Source organism: Amphiprion ocellaris, chromosome 1 (assembly GCF_022539595.1).
Source record: "Amphiprion ocellaris isolate individual 3 ecotype Okinawa chromosome 1, ASM2253959v1, whole genome shotgun sequence".
In the NCBI taxonomy this organism is placed as follows: Eukaryota; Metazoa; Chordata; class Actinopteri; family Pomacentridae; genus Amphiprion; species Amphiprion ocellaris.
This window is the reverse complement of record NC_072766.1, coordinates 30,184,732-30,202,903: the sequence shown is the minus strand read 5'-3', so window position 1 is coordinate 30,202,903 and position 18,172 is coordinate 30,184,732. Positions and strand designations below refer to the sequence as shown.

Sequence of the window (18,172 nt, the reverse complement as noted above, 5' to 3'; positions counted from 1 at the left end):
AGGAAAGGGCAATGCACAGTCTGTCTTTTTTTTTTTTTTTTTTTTTTTAAATGGTGTCCAAGACGAATGAAAAATGCACGCCGAGTACAACTTTCTGCAAATTCACATAACTCATAAAAAAAGGTTGTGTCCTGCACTCTTGCAGTCTTGCAATGTGACCTGGTAAGGTGTGATTTTAATGCACCATGTGTTTTGAAGGTACACACACAGTCACTGTACACACAGTGCCAATTTGCTCTTCCTCCGTGTTGTAGTCAATGGTACCTCAACAGACCTTCTTGACTTGAGCTGATGAAATCGTAGAATCTGCACTTTATAGGTTGACTGCAGTGAGAATGTTTTAAAAAAAAAAAGAAGAAAATATGTATTTACTTTATAGGGATCTGTACAACAAAACATACACATTAAAACATGTTCTTTAGACTTATAATCAGGGTGTGCATATCCAGTCTCTTGCCTCTCTTAAAAATTAAAGCAATATAATATGACATGCAAAGAATTTTAATCTTGGCAAGTCAGTCTATATTACACATTTACTTACACAACTTGTATACATGTGAAGCTACCGACATACTTACCTATGGCCAATAAGTCAGGGTTCTAGTTGGCGCCACCTCAGCAGTCCAGATCTGACCAAACAGCACAGCTTCCACTTCACAAGACAACTGCACATAGAATAAGGTATTAAGAGATAAATTTATTAAAGAGAAAACTACTGCCATGCAGTAAATCCTTTCTTCAGCAGCTGAATTATTATAATAGTCATTTGGTTCTGTTCAACTGGACAGATTATACAGAGATAAGCTTATTACTAACACTATTCAGTGTAAGGCAGTATAGTTCAAGAATACCAGAAACTGCAGCCAAGATAGCCACTGAAATCAATCCATACAATAAAATGGTAACCAAATAAATAAACTATTAAAAATCCTCTGAAATCTGACAAGCAGCCTTGGTGCTAATGTCCCAATTCCGGCGTCCAAGGGGGCCGGATACACAGAACGCCAGAAATGTATGGTGCTGCGGTCATGGTCGCCATATGTCAGGGAAATTCTACCAAGTATTAATGAACCCTACCATATATGTGACTATATACATTTGTAAATGTGATAGTACTTTCAATGTCTGAATTTTAAAGAAGCCAAACATATCTGAATCGAGCCAGTTTACAGGGGAGTTTGAAACTGGCCGACCACGGCAGCACAAGCAGGAAAACTCATGAATGCTGCAAGTAGTTAGTAAAAATCAGAGACTCCATGTTAAACTAATGTCATTTAAGTCGCCATGACAAAACAGTTTTATCTGCTATAAACTATGTGTAACTGTGTATAAACCGCGGTTGATATAACTTCCTGTTCTCGCTGCACTCCCGTAATCTCAGACACCATACTCCCCGTTAAATTTAGCCTAGCTAATGTCTGTTGATAATTGATAAAGCCGTTTTTGTCCGCCTTGTAATAACTTATGTTGTAGTAAGTACGTGTGTAGGAGCTCCTGTAGCCGCCGCCTCTCTCTCTCTCTCTCTCTCTCTCTCTCTCTCTCTCTCGCTCTCGCTCTCGCTCTCGCTCTCGCTCTCGCTCTCGCTCTCGCTCTCGCGCTCTCTCTCTCTCACACATACATATACCGGAGCTGCCACCGCGGGTGAGGCCGCCTGCTGCCCCCACTAAAGCGAAGAAAATTCGCTGCTAGTTTAGCCAGTATATTACATACATGGTCAATATAACAAACTCATCATTAACTATAACACTTGCTAATGTTAGCTACAACCTAACACACACTTTATCAACAGTATGAGTAACAATGCGCTGACCTGTTGCCTCCTTAACTATGTAAGCACAGATTTGCATATCGACAGCATGATGAATTAAGTACATTTATCAACGTGAAGGCCGATTCTCAGTATGCCTACTTGGTATTGAGAAACAGCCAAAGTTAACATACTTAAACAAAACACTCAAATGTACAACTTCACCCAAGGACTGCAGGACCGAGAAAAAAGCTTGCCACGTGCAGAGTGGAAATGGTGGCTTCAATCCCCTGCAAAGTTGTTCAGGAGACCCCGTACTTTCGGAGAAGCATGCGCAGTTTTGTGCACATACTTGACCCTTGCCTCAATAAGTGTTGGCTCTGGTCCAACAAGGGATTTTGAGTTTTGCCACCACATAATATGTAGTTAGGCCCACCTTTCACAACAAACTTGATAATGTTAGTTGAAATAATTAATATTCCTTGTTTGCACTACAACTTAATATTTTTTGTTCAACTTACTTCAAAATCATTGTAAGGTGAACAATTTTAAGTTTTCGTTTTTACAGTGCAGGGTACAACAGTTCATTGATTTCTTATTATTTTGCTTTTGGATGTCAGTTTTGGGCTGTTATCCTATTGGTGGAGTCCTGATCTGTGACTGAGACAGAGCCTTCCAACACTGGACAGTATGTTTTGTGTCAGATCCTCTAACCTTCTGATTTCAGATTTTGTGTCTACCACAGATTAATGATGCGGCAAAAAGATTTGTCTGTCATTTTTTCCCTGTGAACATAGAGCTGATGTCTCATTTTGTTTTGCCTGTGTTTGAAGCGTTCCTTTGTTCTTCTTCCTTCATAGACTATCATTCTTTCAGTCTAGTGTCACTTCTTTTATGTCCAGAGAAACTTGGTACAGTCCCATTGACCTTAACCTTGTTAATAATATAATCTGTAATTACAGGAACATCTGGCTGCATGGAAATGGTCATGTGGGCTTTACCTCCACCAAGCCTTGCCATTATTTTCTTCTTATTTCAACAGACAACACTCTTGTCCACATTTAGTGTGCTGCATACAATAATACCAAACAGCACAAGGAGAACTTTTGTAGATTAAATGTAAAAAGAGCCAATCAAGACGTTAAATGACAGATGCAAAGCAGCATCGAGAGCAGTCAGGAGAAGAGAGAAGAGTGTCCATTGGGTTCTGGCTTTAACCCAATACAAAAACCTGGAAATGAAAGATTTCTAGGGGAACATTCATGCTCTTTATACTCAGTGGGATACCTCTAAGACTTTCACTTTGACAAAATGGCAAAATCAAGAGAATTTAACAAGGAAATCATTCAGATGAATTTGAAAGTAACCCATACAGTGGACAACATAATTCCTCTCAATGTATTTGTTACGATTTCCCAGGAAACTCGGGCGCAGGAAATGAACAGGCTGGTTTTAATGCAAAAAAGAAGTTTATTTACAAAATCTCAAAAAGGTGATTAAAGACAAAAACTTAAGTATTCTACTTAGATACTACAAACCGAAAAGGAACGAAAAACCCTCTGAAAAGCTCCTGTCAACTACTTGAGGCAGGGACAGCTGAATACAAAAACTCAAAAAATGCTGACATGTTGGGTATAACCCAGCCAAGAGAGCTTACCAATCTAAGGTATGAAAATACAAAAAGTGTTTTACTTAAGCGAGGCAAAAACTAGGAGGCCTGAATTAAAGTCTATTCTTACCAAGACTCTCTCCAGGAACTGAACCAAATTCAAAATCTTCAGTTCACGAAGAACTAACTTGAAGCTAGGAATTAAATCAGGACTCTACACTTACTAGATTCAAGACTCAAGATTATTACTTGACCCGATATCAAAATTCAAGAGCTGCTACTCAGATAATCAGAAAAACAGTTTTCTAGGACTGACTCACGACTATAAAATAAGATGCTCGGACTGGGCTCATGACTGTAAGTGGCTGAGGGATTTTGACGAGTGGTTCTCGAGTCCGGATGACGGGTGGTGAGTTGCAGCGGCAGGTGAACGTGGAGGGACACCAGGAAGGAGGAGGATGACACAGGTGAATATTTCCAGAACACTTGAACGGAGTAGGAAACTGGAGGTGACGAGGAAACCAGGAAGAATTGCAGCAGGAGCAGGTGGAACTGGGACTGAAACGAAGGAGGACAAACAGAGTTACCGGGAGAACGAGATCATGGAACTTGTGGCAGGAGTAACATGCAGAATTCTTGTACTGGCTGTGTCACGATCCGGCGCTGAGAGGTGAGTGGCGTCTGATTATATTGTGGCGAGAGTGGAGCTTGAGTGGCAACTTCTCCACCTGCTCCTGCACCAGCTGATGATGATTGACAATGAGAGACACCTGCCGCTGCAACTGCACTGCTGACAAACCTAAAAAGGAAAAAGAGGTGGAGAAAAGAGGGGGAGAGCACTATCTAGGCCTGGCAGCAGCCAGCCTGACAGTATTAGATTTAATGTAAATGCTATACTAACATCTTAACATGAAGTAGGCATGAAAAAGGAACTTGGCATAGGTAACTGCCAATGATTACCTATGCCAAAAAAAGGATGCAGGTTTTAGCTAAATGCTTGCAAGTCCAACTCAGTTTTCTAGTGTTGCTTCTGTCAATAGTGAGTGAGTAATAGAGCAAGGGTCCACCCTCCTCTGGTGCACATCCCCTTCTCTCATTTCTTTTTTTGATGTATGTCCCTCACAGGCTTACTCTTCTTGATGTCAGACAACCAATCAAAAGGACCATGATGGTATGAAGAACAAAATGATTAAGTGTTTTAACAAAGTGCTGTGCATATGTATTAGTTTATGAGAGTTCAAACAGGTGAGTGTCATGCCCTCCATCTCTGTATAGCTGACAGCTCTCCCATCTATTCCTTTTCCCCTCATCTTACTTTTTTCTGCTTTTTTGTAGAACAGTAAATGCCAAAAATTAATATAATAAAAATAACAATAATAATAACAATAATTATATTTTACCATTAAAGATATCATTTTGATCAAAGAGCTTACACATACTGTTGCACATTAACCATTACAGAAACATTAAAAAACATATTTTGGTATTCAGCAATATTGTTAATTTAGGGCAGCGGTGGCAAACACCTTATACTGGGTGGTGGTCTAATAAATTTGTTAAGCACTGCACGTGCAGCACAAACAGCGAATATTAAACGAGGCAGGAGAGGCAGGTAAGTAGGCCTTTAAGTGCATTCCAATTATATACAATCAGACAAACTGATCTGGTTTATAAGCCAGATATGTCCTTGGCTGACTGTTGAATAAATATTGCATTGTATTTTCTCACACTGTAAAATCTAATTAGTTGGCTTTACTGAAAAAAAGTATGCAAACTCGTTGCCTCAAAAAAATTTAGTAAACTTAAGATTGCAGAGTTACAGTAACTTATTTATTGTGAGTGAGCAATACTTACTATAACTTGTTTATGTAAGTGAACTATACTTAGATTTAGTAGCACAGCTCGCTTACTATATTTAAGTTTATTTAACTTAAAAGACATTAATTATAATCATTTAATTTTGTTTAGTGAAACCTACTTGAAATTTAAATTAAGCAAAACAATTTCTTCCCCTAATTATGTATCTATAAACATGCTGTGTAAACTATAACAATCTACAATAACCCAAAACAACACAATGACACTATTTTCAACGGCTGCAGCATTTATTTTCAAATGAAAACCAAGCCATGCTCTCAAAAAAGACCTCAAATTCTCCTTTAGAGTACAAAACAATTGCTTTTACATACCTTTGGCTTGAATATTGGACAAAGAAACATAAGGTTCAAGCAGCACTAATTTTATAAAAAGAACTGGACCACATGCAATTGTGGCACATTTCAAATATTACTCCTTATAAGCACACAAATTTGTACATTTGTATAAGTCAACAATACCATACAAACATTTTTAAAAAACAAAAACACAATTCTAGCCTCTGTTGCTATTTTTTTTTTTTTTAAATGAACAATCGAGTCTCAGTGTCATACACTGCAAAGCTGAACAAAACTCACTTTAAGTGAAGAGCTGTAGCCGATAACAAAGATCCATTCTAGGAGAAAAACATGTTCTGACCTTAAATTCAACATTAATCATCCGAAACAAAAAGTCATGAGTAATTTACCCTTTTAAACTAGAAACGGTTTTATATAATGGTTCTATACAATCAACACATAAGGGACTCGACACAAAAAACACTGAGTAGTCCTCTTTTTGCATATTGTTTGAATAGGTTACCAATCACCCCTTACTGGTCTAACCCAGCAGAATGTTCTTTAGAGTTATCAGTTTCGGAGAGAGGGTCTTGTTCCCTAACCCTAGCATGACTGCAAGCATGAAGTTCAGCGTATTTGCCATCCTTTTAAGGTAATCTAAATGCAAGGCATAGATAAGGCCAAAGACCAGGCAAACTGCCTGAGGAAAGTTGTCAGTGTTGTCCATCACAATATTCCCTTCGAGGACTATGGCAGGACTATGGGTGTGAACATGCACAGTGCTTGGACCTTGCACTGGGCCTTCATAGATAACCGTGAGCACACCGACTGTGATAGATTGTTGTACTTCATCTTTCTCCATTTCCTGCAAAGAAATACACGTTCTTTAGAATAACAAGTTGTGTTGCTGCCTTCTGGTTTTGCTCTTCATATAAAAACTTAATTGTAAAAGTATTTCCTAGAAAACTGTGTTTCAAATGTACATTTACAATGCACTGTAAGACGATAGAAAAAACAATTGTATCTTGTATGAATAAAACAAAAAATATATACAAGGAGGTAATTGTGTCTTTGAATATTATCACTCTGGACTCTTGCAACTAAAAATGAAACAAATTAATAATCATAGGGTTTAAGCAGGAGCCAAGAATCGACAATTAAGTTTCTTTTGAATAGCTGATGCTGACTATTTAAGCAGGGTGGGCGAATGCCTATAATATTGGTTTTGTGCTTTTTGCATCTGTTGACATACAATGATTTAATAGTAACAAATGTGTGCCAGCACAGACACCTTCTCGGAGCAAGCAAAAATACACTGGACAAACGTGACGTCACACATGGACTGAATCAGACACCAAACTGTTCCAGACATGACAAAAATGCTGTAACTCCTTGATCCCCCACAAGGCAGAAATTGCAACAGCATCATCTAGAGGAACATTTAACTTACCATTTTAAATAAGCTAGCGAACTCTGTAAATCAGCACTACAACTGAGAAAAATCCTGTGAAGTCCGTAAATAAGACAAATAAAACCCAGTAGTTCTGTTTATAAAAACCCGTCTCATCGTGGTGGAATTAGTCGAACATGCTAGTTATCAGTACGGGCCAAGCTATGTGAAAGGAGATTTTATACCCAGTAGTTCAATTTAACCAATTCTTTCTTGCAAACTTAGTTTTTTGAGGGGCTGCAGGAGGCCTGCACTCTCTGAATGCTGTCTACTTTTTATTTTCTTATATTGACACCAAGAGCACAGGATAGGCTGATGCCGATTTACTTAAAATGATAGTTGGCCCATTAATAGGTCGATCCTTAGGCGCAACATTCAGTATTATTTACAGAGTGTCTACCTAGCCATCAGATGGACTGTTGATGTATTGGACCACAAAATGTCAAAGTACAAAAGTTACATCCCTGTTCTATCTGTATGTTTTCTGGATGAGTGTTTCAATAATGCTAACCAAACACTTTTTTTTTGTATGCGTGCAAGCAATACTTACATAGCATGACCTATAGAACTCACTGGAGTCGTCACCGAGTAAGATGGAGATGCCTTTCAGGACAAGTGAGCACAGCCCAGTAATGTCTGCTGTCTAATGATACAGAGATAGACAAGATCAGTTAAAGATACATTTATTGGGCACGTCAGAGTAAAATAAGTTGAATATGAATTCTTAAAAGTTGCAAAATGAAATTACTTACCGCCCAGCTGATCTGCTCCATAAACTCAGACAGTTTCTGTCCAACAGTTCCTTTTTTTGACTTGAAGAGCTCAATGAATCGTGGGGTGTGTTGATCTAGAGCCTGGAAGAAGTCTCCCTGGAGGTTCTTGTTAGCAATCCTATTGAATTCAGCAAACACCTAAAGTAAAGAGGGGTAGGGGAAGGAGGAGAACCAGAAGCACATTAAGTAGAAAGTGAATTTATTTATAACAGCAAATTCGCAACATTACAGCTTACAAGATATAAAAGACAAGAAAAAAAAGTTAACATTACTAAAATAGCATACATGCTACTTCATACTTAACAAAAATACTAATCTGTTTCAATAATTCTGAAGTGGAATGAATTGTCAGATATTTTGATTTCTTTAACTTGAAATAATGTGTTATCATTCCAACAAGTGATCAGACGTCTCCGGCCTCACAGCTTCAAGTTGTTTGGATTGGCATTATTTGCTTAGGAACTTGCAGCATACACAGAAAGACTACTTGTGAGGCACTGGGACACGTGTAATTTGTAGTTACAGAAAATAACCTTGTTTCCTCTACATTGTGTGTCTTTGCATGTACATCAGTCACATGTGAGCTTACCTGTCTCTCTGTGAAGAGTCCTGGCCATCGATTAACCATGTCTTGTACAGCAGGCTCCTTTTTCACGATCTCTTGTCTGCGCAGTGGGAATGTCTGGTCCATCAGCTGTGAGATCAGGGTGCCATTTGGTTGTTTTTTCTTCATTTCTTCCACAAGAATTTTTCTGGCATTTTCAAGGCTTGTTTCATCATGTCCATGTAAATTAGGGAGATAATTTGCTTCACATCTTTTTGGTCGTTTGATATTTTTGCCTGATGCTTCTCCTGTTGGGTTGCCTCTACTTCTTTTACCACCATTGATTGCTACATCTTCATGTCCAGATTTCCTGAGCTTTGTGCGGTAATTGGCCATCTTAAATTTCAGGCTGTTCTTCTAGCCATACCATCCTGGCTGATCACCTGGCTCAGTAAGGCAGGGCTGCTTACTAATCAGTGCTTTTGCCACAAGATTGAAATTGTTGTCATCTGGATAAGCCTTAAAACTGTACATTGTCTCACCTAGCTTTTCAAGGATGTCATGCTTCATATCTCGTGTTGGAGTCATCCGTGTTTTATCTCTCATAAAGGCTAGATCAGCCTGTCTAAGTCTGTAGTTAACATCAACTGAGAAATTGGGTATGTCAAAGAACTCTGGCCACTGTTGTCTCCTTACCAATGGTGATGTTCCAGGAGTTGACAAGATCTCAGTGTCTGCTGTGCTGCACTCAGTGTCAGATAATGTGACAAGTGAGGATAAGTCTGTTAAATTTAGAGTCACAAGAGGGATTATTTTGAGCGTAGCTCTCTGAGGCAAATCTGCAATTTCTGTCAAGTTGCACAGGGCATGATTGAAATCTGGATCTTCATACTGCAGTTTAAAGTCATATTCCAAAGACAATTTATTCTTCAACTGCACTTTTAACTCTTCAGTGGAATCTGGTCTCTCATTTAAGGTTATCTTTGTAATATTCTCTTCATTGATGACAACTCTCAGCAATAACCTTTGGTCCATTTTGGTTACTCATCCTGAGAAAAGAGAAAACATTTGCGTGAAATTCTAACATCTGAGAGTTTACAAAACTCAGCATAATATGTACCTTTTAAGTGTAACAAACTGTTGGCCTCTTACTCTGTACAATGACAGAGGGAAAATGTCATTCAATTCAGATGGATGTGTGGCCAACAGGGTGGACAAATGGCTGCTAGAGAGCTCATAGGCTCTAAGATGCTCATTATACCATGAGGTCATAAGTCTGCAAACAAATACTATGTCAGTACTGATCACCACAATCTTTGCTATTTGTCTAAAATCTGGTAGCCCTGAGCAAGATCCAACTGAAATGACCATATCAGCACAGTACTTGATGCCATCTATGCAGACGGAAGCTGCAGTAAGAACTGTGTTCTGCTGGGCATTCTTGTCATACAAAAATTTCTGCACATTTTCAGGGAATGAGGTAACCATCACAGTCTTTACTTTATTCACCTGAACAGATGGCTTGAAAAAGGAATTGGTAGCTAACTGGAAGGCGATCATTTTCTGGTGTCTGAGAGCTAAAGTAAAGTAAGGGGTATGTTCTTGAAGTTGTGAGGATGACGGACAACTTTTTTGAAAAACTTGTGTTTTCCTTCAAAACGCATTGTCCAAACATCACATAATGGTCCAAAAATTTGAATTAATTGAGGGTAGTGCTCAATGTAGTGATGCTTGTGTCAGGGCTCCCTCCCCTGTCCCAGCTTCAGCCCCCACCTGACCTCCCTCATCCTCCCTCACTCCTATTCCTCTCTCCACCTTCCTGCTGCAGCTCGGCAGAGCTGCTCTGGCCAGCTGTGGTTCATCACCAATCACTCATCAGTGGAACTCCGGGCAGCTGTGATGCAGCACACCTGCTGATCATCTCCACCATAAAAACCGGCCACACTCTCCACACCCTGCCAGATAGTAAACTCTGCTCATGTAGTCAGCTGTCTAGCCTTGCACCTTTGCTGAGATTTTTCCATTGAAAAGCTTTACCTTGACTAACCCTGTTTCTCTTGCCTAGCTCTGCTGACCCAGCTGCCTGGTTCCACCTGCTCTGTCCTCCCATCTCCTGCACTCCGGATCCAGCCCTGACCAGACCTCCCCCCCTGCCTCCCTCACCTTGGACCTGCTGCCTGCTCCTGGAACCCCTGCTTGTTGTGGAGGGTCTCTGCCTGCTGTGTGCCCCCCTCGGCTCCGGAAAATACCCCGCCTGTCGCCCCACCTGGAATGGGGCCCTCCTGCCCGCTCTCTGCCGCCGACCCACCCCACGGAGAACACCAACCGGGCCGCAGGTTCCTGGTACAGTCACCCCTCTCCCAACCTCACCTTTAGTTCAGTTATTCCAGTCACCAGGTTCCCCACCCCGTCCAGCACTCCCCTTTGTTTTGTTTAAATTAAAATCCACCTTTGTTCTTGCCTCAGTCCCTCGTCTGTGTGCTCTCTGCTCGGGTTCACCCCCCCTCGCCATGACAGCTTGGGCCGTAGTCTTTCATTTGGGAGAACTTTCTGAAATATACCTTAATGTTCTGCAATCTTGCAATGAAGAAAGTACACCGACTCCATGGTAAAAGCTGAGGAAACGGACAACTGCACAACATCTTTTAAGTTCATTAAAACCTCCCAGGTTTCATCCCCCTGAGGAACGTGATGACCAATTAGTAGCGGCAAAAGTCGGAGAAGCGTCCAATATTCATGACCGTTTCCTCCAATTGTTCCCTTGCAAGAAAAACTCTTTATGATGAGCTGAGGTTGGTTTGTTCTGTCTGAAAATGTAAAAGGAAACGTTTTAATGGCCACATTTAGGGCGTCAAGTGAGAAATACCCCTTTGATATCAGTGCTGTCAAGCACAAAGCCATCTCAGCTGGAACGATGCCCTCCAGAAGATCATGCAAAAGGTCTGGTGGATAACCATCAACGTGAAAATGTTCTAAGCTTTCAGTAAGTGGGCAGCGTCCTTTCACACCAGATTGTTGGGCCATGGTAGAATCCTGCAATACTTCTTGCACATGCCTGTCATGACTTTCTTTTGTCCTTGGTTGGAAAGAGCCTGTCCGCACATCCTTGTGTTGTATTTTCTCCCGCTTTGCCATACAAAATCGGCACATCTGACTAACTCTGAAGCTTTCCAAAAATCCTCCCAAAGAATGGGCTGCTAAATTGTCTGCTGCAACAAATAGTACTGTCCCTTTTATGCTGGCTCCTAACTGTTCAATATACACACTATGTTGCTCAAGAGAAACAAGGTCTTGAATGAGTGGGCAAAGAATTTCCCTATAACCATAGTTTTTGATGTTGTTGACCTTGCAAAGCAGAGCAAGCTGAATGGAATGAAGAGGGGAGCGATATTTGGGGTGCAGATTGCCAAGAACCCAGTAGATAGCACATAGCTTGTGTTTCTTCCTTGAGGTTCCCAAGGGATTTACCACCTCAAAATCATCTATGTACAAGCAAAGAGCAACCCTGAACTCTTCCGCTGTCAAGAAAGGATTCCCTTTAAAGCGGGAACCATCCCTGTAAGATCTGTATCCCTGAGACAAACCTGACTCCAGTGGCATGGCCTTATCCAAGATTTCTCCATTATTCAGCAATGTCTGCAGCATTTTAAGTATGGGGACATACACTACTGTCTGCTTTTCATTTTTTATGATATACTCAATAGGCATTACCACAGAGAATTCCCTTAAAATATATGTTTGCTTGCTAGCAGTTGACAAAGATCCCCCAGCAGAAGTGAATTTCAGGAATGCATTGTTGTCAGTGACTACTCTAGCTACTTCACGCACTACAGAGTCATCATGCTGGTTTAGTATTCTTTGAATTGAGGACTGTAACAATGGCTGTGACAGCAAATAAATTTGGTTGATTTGCTCTATAACCTCTTGCAGGGCAGATTCAGAGATGTTAAGAATTGATGACATTTTCAGAAAAAGAGCAGCTACATTATGCTTTAACTGATTCTCCAGGTCTTCCACATCTTCACTGAACTCAGTAAGCTCAGACTCAACATCTTCAGCCTCAGGGACACTAGTCTCAGGTTGAACATCCAGACCGGCGGGATGCTGATCAAGTACATTCTCAACAATTTCAGGTTTGAATGTTATCTCACAGTGCACCTGATGTTGTTTACTTCTATGTGCATTAAAAGTGGAATAAACATTGCTCTGAAATTTACAGCCTTGATAGATAGATGCTTTATTTGTCATTGCACATTTTCATATACAACGAAATTACATTTGAGCTGCCCTGCCAATGACAGCTCAGGCTGCTGCGCAGTGCTGCGCGCACCTTTCTTGAGGAAAAAAAGAAAAGGACATGTAGGGATCTGGGTAGGGATAGCAGAGGGTAAAAGGAAAAAAAAGGCTCGTTGTACCAAATGAAACCTCCAATGTTGGGAAATTCAATTTGAGAAGGAACCTAAAAAAAAACAAACAAACCCGCAAACAGGCAAAGCATGACGTTAGACAAGGATAGTTGGGATAAGGATGTGGGGTGGTGGAGGGGGGAACACCGCACAGTTAGCCGGTTCCTGTGCAGCAAATTACTGCATGCATTCCTGGCTCCTGTGTATAGTGAGGAAAGCTTGTGGAGGCGGGGGGGATGGGGGTTATGGACATGTGTGCGAATGTTTAGCTCAGTCCTCAGTTCATGAGTCCGAATGTTTGTGTATGCGTGTAGCCCATCTTCTTCCGTCTCAGACCTCCGGTGTCTCAGTTCGCGAGAGTGGAAGCGTGATAACACAGCAGGTTGCTATGGAGACGTCCTCGGTTGGCCCGGTCCAAAAGTCAACAGGTGTCCTTGGGAAAGTGTGTGTGTGTGTGTGTGTGGGGGGGGGGGGGGTGGGGGGGGTGGGGGGGGGGGGTGTAGGAGAGCTATCTCTTGGCCATGAAACTTCCAGAGGAGTTTGTTATTGTATGTAGAATGTATGTATGTATGTGTATGTAGAAATTACACACAAATTGCTAGTTTACTGCACTGAAGAAGTTGCCATTGTTGGATATTGTTGGGATTTTATCAATACTGATAAGGCTTATCAAAACTGATACTTAACGATACTCTTATCAATACTATCCTCCATAATTTAGAAGAACAGATTGAAAAGAGGCAGAGATTCAACTGTTATTTTGTTATCATTTTTTATGCTGAATTACAAATTGTTAACAAAACTGTGAATCACATTCCATGAATTCCTTCATTATTTAAACAGAATATGGTAGGCTAGTGAAACTAAATACACATTATAAGAAAACGTGATAAGGGTATTTATTAGTTCTAGACCTTATTAAGCAACATTATGGATATTCATTGGTTGCAAAGGTACATACTCACATATCAGATCACATGTTAGATAATGTCTATTAACTGAAGTGTAATCAGTTAACTCACTATAATATTATCCAGTCAACGTGGAGCTGCTTTTATCCGCTGTGCAAACAGTAACTTTATTGTAGGGCTGGTCCGAATAGCAATTTCTGGGCTCCGGATAGTGTTATCCGACAGCATTAGCATTAGCATGGATATGTCCGTCTGTTTACAAACACAGGCGAAGTGAAGCGTGACGTAACGCTGACCCCAGAAGTCACTGCAGTCCACAAGACTGACGTACACCAATGCTTCATTACAGTAAAGCAGCTACTCGGCAACAGCGGGGAGGGGTATTCCAAGTATTCGGATCTCAAAATTCATATTCGGATACCACCACAATGACCGAATATTGGGATAGTCGGGTCCGGCCCTAAGTCATATGTTTCAGGGTTATGTCCTGCATCTCAGCCAAGAAGCGAAAACAAGGAGGAGAGATGTGTGCACATTTCTGTTTGCATGCGTACTAATGTCCGTTGATGCACACACATTACTCTCTTATCTCACTTTTATATTATTCACTGTTCCTTTTTTCCAGAGCCCTGAAAGCGTTTTTGCCTTTAGCTCGACAGCTATCTACCTGATGCGATTTCTGTGAATTAAACACAAGCTAATGACCTGACCAAAACAAACCTCTCCTCCACCCCCTCATCTACACGAAAGTTGTACTTAATGTAGCAATGTAACTGTAACACGGTGAATTTCACTGAAAGATGTAGAATTTGCATCAAGTTTCACAAGATGTAGGTTAAAAATGTTAATATTTCTGGGCTAATTTGCAACAGAATAACCACATGGTGTTGGCTGTTTAAGCTAGGTTAGTGTCTAACTTCTAATATCTAAGTAGCAAACACATAAATACATGCTGAATATTTTAAATAGCAGAAAGGCAGCAAAACCACATGCATTAAGATAAAATGTGTACTCACCAAATCAGTATTGCAAGGACGAATATCGATGCGCAGCTGAGCAAAAGCCAAAGTGCTGTGGCCATAAAGTTGTCCGCCACTTCAACCTGTCCGGACATGTTTTGAATCGACTTGACGTGCAAATTAGATCAGAAACAAGGACTAATCTGCGCATGTCTCAATGTTGAAAAAACACTTCAGCAGCGGAATTATTTAGATCCTTAAGCTGAGTACTTGCGTTTTCTAAGTGAATCTAACTAATGTACCTTAAGTTTGTCAGCATTTTCCACACCACATTACTGGTAACTTACTTAAAATGATTGTTAACAAGTTGATAAAAACTGAGTCATGTCCACTTAGTATTTTTTATTAAGTACAATGTTAGTATTTACAGTGCAGCAGCATATAAATGTGTTGTGGATTCATATCTATTCCTGAATTCCTGTAATTAATTTTCAACATCTTTGACATTATCTTGTGATTATCTTGTATTTTAGAAATAGTTGCAAGGCGTTTTCCATAATGCTTCCAATACTTCCCATTATATTAGACAACAGGAGGGAAGGAGTGAGGTGGAGTGGAGATTTCTGCTGGAGAGTGCAGTAATAGCAACGCTTAAGTGCTGCACAGAGATGGAGTAGTAAAGAGCATTGAGACTAATTTCTAACACACACACACACACACACACACACACACACACACACACACACACACACACACACACACACACAGAGAGAGAGAGAGAGAGAGAGAGAGAGAGCTGTTATTGCTCTCTGAGAGAATGACTCAGTCTGGCTAGGACAGAGAATAGACGAGGTAAACAAATAAATGAGAGCTGGATCCATTTAAAGAAGGGTGAGGAGAGTCCAACAGAGGACCTGCAGTCTATGGTCTGGTGGGGAGTGAATGACTGAACCAGAGAGAGAGAGAGGGGGGGGGGAGATATTTAAGTCAGCAATTTGTTTAACCTTGTCTGCAGCTTCCTTTGGTCTTTGTTCCTCTCTTACAAAGACACACAAAAGTTCTACACGCGAAGAGAAGTTCTGAATTTAGTGGCTTGGTGGTTAGGGATCTTTCTGCATCGAGTTTGCATGTTCTCCCTGTGCATGCATGGGTTTTCTCCAGGAACTCCAGCTTCCTCCCACAGTCCAAAAACATGTTGACGTTAATTGATAATTCATAATTGTCTGTAGGTGTCAATGTGAGTGTGTTTGTTTGTCTCTATGTGTAGCCTGTGATAGACTGGTGACCTGTCCATGGTGTCCCCTGCCTTCACCCAAAGTCAGCTGGGAAAGGCTCCAGCCCCCCGCTACCCTAGTGACGATTAAGTGGTGTATCGATAATGGATGGATGGATATTCACTATTTATTCTACTATTTATTTCTGCAAACACACATCCCTTCAACTTTAGTTATCTGCATTTGAAGGGATTTATTTTGACAATTGGAATATTTTAAATCTGGATTATTTGTTTATAAGGTGAGTCCTGACTGTTTTTTTTTTTTTTTTTAACAACATATTCCAATTAGAATCATAGTGACTTTCTCTTCCCAAGTACGTCAAATGTACAAGAAATTTGCCATGGTGTGTGCACACATACACTCCGGAACAAAATCTTAAGACTGGGGTAAATATTGCAAGTATTTGCATTTCACGCTGGTGGATCATAACCATGTTGTAAGTACAGCTTTTAAAGGCAAAAAGAAGAAACAGAGAGTAGACAATGTATTGAAAACTGCATTTACAGGCTGTTCATCACCTGATCAAAATTTGAACACCATAGCCTTTAAAATGCAGACTGCGCAAAAACCTGGCTTTCATATCATATATATATATATATATATATATATATATATATATATATATATATATATATATATATATATATATATATATATATATAAAACCAACATCCAGGACACCAAGCAGGGCAACAAGCAAGCATAGAACAATAAAAAATCTGACCAAATAGTCAACGAAATAAGATCCAAGGCACAACATAATTAAACTAAAAATAATGAACAAAAATAAAGTAAGTGCAAATTAACACAATCATACCCAAATCTGATGCTACAGTATTTATTTTAGTATTACTCCGCCAAGGAATGCGACGGAATTATGTGACAATCAGCTTACGTGTCTCTGTGAATCGGTCTGTCCTGTAAAACATTACTCAAAAACGGACCAACTGATTTGGATGAAATTTTCAGGGAAGGTCAGAAATGACACAAGGACCAAGTGATTCGATTTTGGCAGTGATGCAGCGTATTGTCTTGATCCACAGATTTGTTAAGGATTCCCATTGAAAGATATAGCGGCTGGCACGGCGTCACTGTAACCATGACAACAAGTGAACACTGCGTCAATTCTCTGCTGACAATCATGTGATCCTACTACAAATCCACCGACTTATTGGAATTGATACAAGGAACAATTGATTGATTGATTAAATTGTGGTTGTGTTTCTGAGTCCCATCAATTCCCGCTGCTCGCTACATATTTAGGTCAGGCGAGTCATCCACACATGCATAATACACACCTGTGTTCAGCACAAGGTCAGAGAATGGACAGTCTTGGTGGAGTATTGCGCTCTCTGAGTGCTTTTCTTGTTGATCTATATTTTAAGGCTTTATAAAACCTCCCCACACACCACACATCACCGCAGAGTAACACTGTGCGCAGCGATCAGACGTCTGTGTGAAACGGATGACGCCAGATACTGAATGCCACTATACCATATGCGCTACACTCGGGAAACAGAAGAGACTGATGCTACAGTCGCTGAGCCAATCAGAGCTCAGCGCTGTAAGCTATGCATTTTATATATATATATATATATATATATATATATATATATATATATATATATATATATATATATATATATATATACCTTTTGTATGGTATACAGTATGTACATGCCAGCATGTACACAGATACACACACACACACACACACACACACACACACACACACACACACACACACACACACACACACACACACACACACACATATATATGCACACTTTTCCCTTTCATTATATAGACGAATGCACAATTTCTTTCACATCTCATTATAGCTGAGCTGCATTTTGTGCACTTCAGCAGAAAGATCCGGGTGAAAGCGAACATTTTCATAGAGGATTTTCCCTTTAATTCATACTGCCTTCAGCACTCGCTCCTTGTCTCTGAAATTCAAGAATTTCATTATCACAGTCCTTGGACATCCCGTGCTTCAGCTAGAAGGAAGAGTGCCGATTGTATGCGCCCGGAGCCTCCCACTGCCCCAGCCCCAGGGCTCCTGGCAACCACCTCTCCAGAAATGCTGCAGCATCTTGGCCCTCTGCTTTCTCTGGTAAGCCCACTAGTCTCATGTTGTTGCGTCTGCTTCTACATTCCAAGTCATCAACTTTATCGGTGAGAATTTTCACGGTGTTTTGAAGTGTGTTGACTTTGGTTAATAGCTCAATTACATTATCTTCCACATCCAAAATCCGTTGCTCAGCATGTGTAATGCGCCCCGTGCATTCCTGAACTTGCTTTTCCACTTCAGTAACTGTTCGTTGCACAACATCAATTTTC

At 40.4% G+C, this 18,172-nt stretch overlaps 1 protein-coding gene across 3 annotated transcripts; it reads right to left on the bottom strand.

Moving 5' to 3' along the window:
• Window positions 1-3,302: 3,302 nt before the first annotated feature.
• Window positions 3,303-13,082, bottom strand: LOC118470750 (uncharacterized). 3 transcript variants are annotated; one of them, XR_008599888.1, is made up of 5 exons: window positions 8,322-13,082; window positions 7,712-7,870; window positions 7,510-7,602; window positions 3,999-6,374; window positions 3,303-3,914 (listed from the first exon to the last, which is right to left on the bottom strand). XR_008599888.1 is itself a non-coding variant. In XM_055005540.1 (4 exons), the coding sequence occupies exons 1-4, from the start codon at window positions 8,670-8,672 to the stop codon at window positions 6,051-6,053; spliced, it is 927 nt and encodes a 308-aa protein (XP_054861515.1). In that variant the 5' UTR covers window positions 8,673-13,063; the 3' UTR covers window positions 3,303-6,050. The 3 variants fall into 3 exon arrangements, 1 of the variants encoding a protein (XP_054861515.1); XR_008599887.1 differs by having other exon boundaries at window positions 3,303-6,374; XM_055005540.1 differs by having other exon boundaries at window positions 3,303-6,374; window positions 8,322-13,063.
• Window positions 13,083-18,172: the final 5,090 nt, after the last annotated feature.

Coding starts and splice junctions, on each gene's coding strand:
- LOC118470750 (XM_055005540.1), bottom strand. CDS start 8,672: ATGGCCAATTACCGCACAAAGCTCAGGAAATCTGGACATGAAGATGTA. Junction 7,871..8,321: donor GACTCTTCACAGAGAGACAG/GTAAGCTCACAT, acceptor TCTTTACTTTAG/GTGTTTGCTGAATTCAATAG. Junction 7,603..7,711: donor TGGAGCAGATCAGCTGGGCG/GTAAGTAATTTC, acceptor CTGTATCATTAG/ACAGCAGACATTACTGGGCT.